The following is a 6,000-nucleotide window of genomic DNA, read 5'->3' on the forward strand; positions in this document are numbered from 1 at the left end:
AATCTAAATCATCGAATAAAACTTACGAAGAAAACAAACTGTGGGGCCAATAATGCCAGTCAATTAAACCGTAGGAACACGGAAGTAATAACCGTGTGATAAGTCGTGGAAGTCGTCTTTGGGCAATATAACATCTCAGAAATGGTCACCATTCATCACGTGGAGGTACAACCCATCAATGTCAAGAGGCTGTTTCACCAAACCTCTCAACATCGTCTAAATCAAATGGGCAACTGCGTGTTTACGTGTGCCTCCTACTATCATTTATATATTCCAAATTGCTTTTTTAAAGGCGACCACCAAGTAATGTACTGGGTGGGTCCAGCCAGAAAGTCTAGCTACATTTCCCATAGAGCAAGCAGGGGATTCTTTCCTCTTACCCGTCCCAGTTGAAGCTTATCCATTCCATTCAGACCTGAACACTTCATATCCAAACTGAAGAAGATAGCAGCTGCAATTCTGAAGAGCCCATAAAAGCATATAATACGGTAAGGGTTACTCTACCATACGTGTTTCATGCTTACTTTGGCCCCTGCTGTTATTATTTGGCCCTTTCTACTCCTTTCCAATGAACAAAGAGAAAACCGTGGTGCTTCTTGGCATTTTTATTCTGAACTCAGCTCAAATACTAATATGTGCTTGAAGAAATTATTCATAGGTAGAAAGGACGATAGATGAACATAAGGCAAAGTTTTGCACAAAACATCGGTAAAATTGTTGAAGGGAAAATCTAGTTGAGACATGGCAATCATATGAACCTGTAATGATCTTCTCTCGTCTGTGTTCTTCAGATCATGGATTCAAAGATGGTGGACATTTTCCCACTCCCTTTGTTGCCAACAGTCGTCATCAGTTTTATCAGTTCCAAAGTGGCATCGCTGATCGACTATAAATACGACGAGCTGTATTTCACTGGTATAATTCCTGTAATTCTTGGGTTCATGAATGTGCTCTCATATGTTGATTTGGAATTGCCACTACCGCGTTTCAAGTTCTTGGATGCGGACTTTCCTGGCTTCACATGCGCCAACATCAGGATCTACATCGAGACAGCCGTTGTTGTGGTGATATCTTACGTGTCCCTGCTTATAGTCAACTGGAGCTACATCTGGCTCGCCGTATTCCCGGTCATTGCGGTCTGGTTCATTGTTGCACTGCACAATAAGCTTAATCGTCAGAGTAAACCACAGCAACATGACGATGGCGAAGCTGGTGCTGGCAGTGGCGGCAATCGGGAAGGTGGGGAGGAGATGAAGAAAGCCGAGGGGCAGGAGGCAGCAGCACTGGTGCCCTACTGGGTTCTCTGCGTTATGGGGCAGTTCCATATTGCTGATAATTTTGCCGTATCCCAGTTCCTTCTCTTCTTCAGCTTTATTCTTGGGGCACTTACGCTGATGATGAAACGGTTGGCGTTGACCGGGGCAACTCCTGGTGTCGCTCCGGCATCAGTGTTGCTCCGGAAGGCCTCACTTGTTGTGCTGCTGGTGGCAGTGCACGCTGCGGCCGCCGAGCTGCTGGGTGAGGACGTGGTGCTCTTCATCCTGCCAGAGCTTGCGCCAGTACTCCTGTGGTTCAGCATTCACCTCGACCATGGCGACAGCTCCATTATCACCGCAGACAAGATCCAATCCCACAGAAATGTCATCACTATTCTGAGAGCAGCGGCAGTTGTTTTCTTCGCATTCCTAGCGGTCTACATGGATGAGTTTGTGCTCTCCTGGTGCACCAAGGTTTTGGTGTCTTGTGGTGTTTCAGGGCTTCTAGTCTACTACGTTGTTTTCATGCTATGCCAATGGCCGGGACAAGATAGCACGACCACTCCCTTTGTGGAGCCTGTCAAGCTGCTCATGTTTTGGGCAAATGTTTTGCTGATAGCGGCGGCTGCGTTGCTGCTTTTTACATATCTGGCTGCTGTCTGGCTTGGTGCGCATGAATCATTGGTTGCTTCACCGGCAAAATTTTTCAACGACTATGTGATACGTTCCTCCAGTTCATAATTTAGCTGAGATGAATGGTGTACTAATTTTATTTTTAGCATTTGAAATTACAAATAATTTTTTAGAATGACATTTCTACACATTATGGGCTTGTGCGTTCTATAAAACAGTTGATATTTGTAATGTTAGTTAAATTCCTAATTTATGCAGCATCGATGTATGTGCTTCCTGACTTATCATGAGTTTATCCCTATTCAGAAAATTTTCTTATGTGTATCAAGTGCCGAGTGTCCAGTCTATAATTGCACACGTCTAACATTCCAATCGCAGAAGTTGTACGCAGCGACGTGTTTTGCTGTTGTTTATCTTTAGAGACGTTACCATCAGAACAAGAAAAAATTTCAAAATAAGAACGGATGTTTGGCAATCTAGCCCAGTCAGATCTTTCTCCCCTGCCGGGAGCGTAGGTTTTTGATGAGTGAATGTGGTGACCTCCCAGGGAGATGGGAGAGCCAAGCCCAGGGCGACCTGTCCGACGGGGCCGCCTCTGCCATCGCCCATGCAGCACCACCGACCTCGGCACCCAAGCGTCCCATATCCACCCTCCCTCGACCAGTAGGCATGCCCAAGGTTGGGTCTGCTGGGTTCGAGAGTGTTATAAATAAAGCACGACACGATCGAACGCGAGAAGCAACTTTTATGTGCACTACTACAGAAAATCGCTTCACTGCCAGCTCCAAAACCCCCTTCACTGTCGGTTTTGGAGCCTGCAATGGGCAACGGGCAGTGACAGTCGAGGACTATCAGTGCCGGCTCGGTGGACCAGCAGTGAAGGGGGTTATCACTGCTAGCTGAACGATTCAGCCGGTAGTGATTCTCTAGCATCACTGTCGGCTGTATCCTTTGGCCGGCAATGTTTTCCCTCTTCCCCCTCCACGGTCCTCCTCTCTGTCCTCTTTGTACTCCCTCTCACTCCTCAATCTCTTCGTCTCTCTCTCAATACATGCATACAATGATACATATATTTACTGTAAATCAATAATAAAAACACATTCATTAATGCATAGTAATGAACACATATTACAAGTGAGGCATCGACAAACACACAATATTACAAGTCACCCCCTGAAAAGTCAGTTGAGTTGAGCCAGTCCAATATCCCTCTACATCTCCCGCAACGAGGACTGCGTCCCCACACTGACGATTGATGGCGTTAGTACGTCCGGGGACATCGGGGGGTCGATGGTGGTGGAGCGGAGGACCCGGCAGCACTTGATCGACCACAGCGTCGTCTATGCTCCAGGCTTGCCGGCGTGTCAAACACATCAAAGTCTGACACCTGAATTCCTATAGGTTTTGAGCGTTCGGCCTCCTCCGCAGCACACTGACGGGCCACCCTCTCATCCTCCTCCTGGGCGCGTTTATGGGATACTGCTTCTTGCTCCTCCGCAGTGCACAGCTCACGGGCTAGCCTCTCATCCTCCTCCTCTAGGGCACGTTTACAAGATGCCGCTTCTTGCTCCTCCTTCGCATCATTGTTGGAAGGCCATTGTGTCCAAGAGTCGTCCGACGATACCAACTTCGCATCATACATAGTAATTCATATCATTCATTAATAAATAGAAATATACAATTGACAACTGAATAAGTGGCGGCACTTAAATGGTACCATCACTGCCGGCTCACTAGGACAACCGGCAGTGAAAGTAGTTTCACTGCCGGCCCAATATATCCACCGACAGTGAAACCACTTTCATTGCTGGTACCGCGGGGTGCAAAAAATTTGTTTTAGCTTCACGCGCGTGTAGAGACTCGAACCCAAGCCCTACACCAAGTAAAACTAAACAAACCGCTGCGTTACTGAGGTGATTTCGATTGAGTTTGTACTATCTATATTTATTAACATTAAGTTGACCTAGTAAAACTAATACATATTTATTTAAATTTGAACTTGCTATATACCAAAATTAATTTTTTATATACCTAAAATCAAAAATCAATATGGTCAATAATAAATATATCTTCCACCATACACTACAAATTGAAGCTTCCATAACAAAAGTGAGGTATAATTGCATCTAAAACAATTTCATATATAGTAATTAATACAATTTAGCTACTTTGCCTTAATTATTTGCCCTTCATTATGATCATGACGTACATAGGGAGGTTCGTCTGTGTCTTCCATTGGACCTAGGTCGACGTCCTCTCCTAAAGGAGGTAGCACGTCGAATTGATTGTAGTCTTCCTCGTTAACAATATTCTCCACTCCGACAATCCTTCTTTTTCCTTGAAGAACCACGTGGCGCTCCTCCTTGTTAGCTGGGTCCAATTCCTTAACATAGAAGATCTGCATAATATTATTCGCAAGTACAAATGGTTCTTCTCTGTATCCAACGAGTTTTTGGTCCAATGTAGTCATACCGTACTCGTCGATCTTCACACCCTCTCGGAGTAACCTTTAACACTCTATAGTCAAGCTCCCAGGTATCCTCTATGAATCCGTAATAGGTCTCCCTATTTCCATTGCAGTCATAGGCATCTATACGAATACCGCTATTTTGGTTGGAGCTCTTATTATCTTGAGCTCTCGTATAAAATGTATAGCCATTCATGTCATATCCTTGGAATGTGAGGATTGTAGTAGACGGTTCGTAAGCCAACACATTCAACTGAGCACACTCTATCTGCTATGCATCACCTATCTACGTAACCAAGCACCAAAATGATCTCTGTGCTCCCTTGCGATCCAAACATCAAACTTCCCTAGGTTTCTGGTGTGTAGCATCTTCTGGTGTTCTTCGACATATAGGTCCACTACAACTGATTGTTGCAGAACTGCAAAATATGCTTGCGTGGATGAAATGGGGTCATTAGTGCGGAATGTGTTTGCACCTATCGTCCCTTTCCCCTGTAGCCTCCCTCATGGCGAGATACAGGCACACCAATCGATTTGAGATTTATGTAGTCGACGCAGAAATCAATAACCTCCTCGGTTCCCCAGCCCTCGGTAATGCAGCCTTCTTGCCGATTTTGGTTACGGACATATTTCTTAAGAACTCCCACGAACCTCTCAAAAGGGTACATCTGATGAAGAAACACACGGCCAAGAATCCATATCTCTTTCACGATGTGAACAATGAGATGCATCATGATATAAAAAAATGATGGAGGGAGCAATGCCTCAAGCTGGGATATAGTCTCGACCATGTCTTCCTGCAACTTATTTAGTTTGGTCGGATCAATGGTCTTCTGTGATATCGCGTTGAAGAATGAACACAGCTTTATGATTGGGTTTTGGATCTTCGGTGGCAGAATACCTCTAATTGCAATTGGAAGCATCTGTGTCATCATCACATGACAATCATGAGACTTCATGCTAGTTATGATTGGGTTTACTAGTCTCTTTATGTTGGCGGAGTAACCGGATGGAACTTTGATTCTATGCAAGCACTTGCACATTGCAATTTTCTCCGCCTTTCTCAGATTGTAGCTCACGGGGTCAAGATATTTGTTGCCTTCTTCCATCTCTTTGGTATGTAGATCATGTCTGAGTTTCAAACATTTTAGGTCCTTCTATGCTTAGAGTGTATCCTTTGTTTTGCCAAGTATGTCTAGTAATGTACCAATCAAGCAATCGCATATGTTCTTCTCAATGTGCATGACATCGATTGCGTGTCGAACCACCAAATCCAGCCAATATACTAAGTCATAAAAGACAGATTTCTTTTTGAACATATGAGCTCTAAGATTAGATTTCAGAACCGGTGTACTCTTGCATCCCTTTCCAAGGATAACCCTAACTCTCTTTACCATCTCATATACATGTCTCCCAATGCGACGCTTAGGATGTGATCAAGTCTCAACTTTCCCATCAAAAGCTCTCATGTTGCTGCGGTACGGGTGATCCTTGTGAAGAAATTACGATGACCTAGGTACACTAATTTTTGGCTGTTCTTCAGCCACAACCTCTCTTTTTCATCCAAGCAATGCACACATGCACAGTAGCCTTTGATAGTCTGGCCCGATAGGTTGCCAAGGGCTGGCCAATCTTGGATTGTTA

At 44.7% G+C, this 6,000-nt stretch overlaps 1 protein-coding gene across 1 annotated transcript; it reads left to right on the top strand.

Annotated features, from left to right (window-relative positions):
* The first annotated feature begins 279 nt into the window (after nucleotides 1-279).
* LOC133900979 (uncharacterized) lies at nucleotides 280-2,138 on the top strand. Its single transcript, XM_062342280.1, has 2 exons — nucleotides 280-488; nucleotides 792-2,138. Exon 2 carries the CDS (start codon nucleotides 795-797, stop codon nucleotides 1,995-1,997), a length of 1,203 nt encoding a protein of 400 aa, XP_062198264.1. The 5' UTR covers nucleotides 280-488; nucleotides 792-794; the 3' UTR covers nucleotides 1,998-2,138.
* Nucleotides 2,139-6,000: the final 3,862 nt, after the last annotated feature.

This window comes from Phragmites australis, chromosome 2 (genome assembly GCF_958298935.1).
Source record: "Phragmites australis chromosome 2, lpPhrAust1.1, whole genome shotgun sequence".
NCBI classification, from domain to species: domain Eukaryota; kingdom Viridiplantae; phylum Streptophyta; class Magnoliopsida; order Poales; family Poaceae; genus Phragmites; species Phragmites australis.

What these genes read in the sequence shown, in the direction of transcription:
- LOC133900979 (XM_062342280.1), top strand. Translation starts at nt 795, where the DNA reads ATGGATTCAAAGATGGTGGACATTTTCCCACTCCCTTTGTTGCCAACA.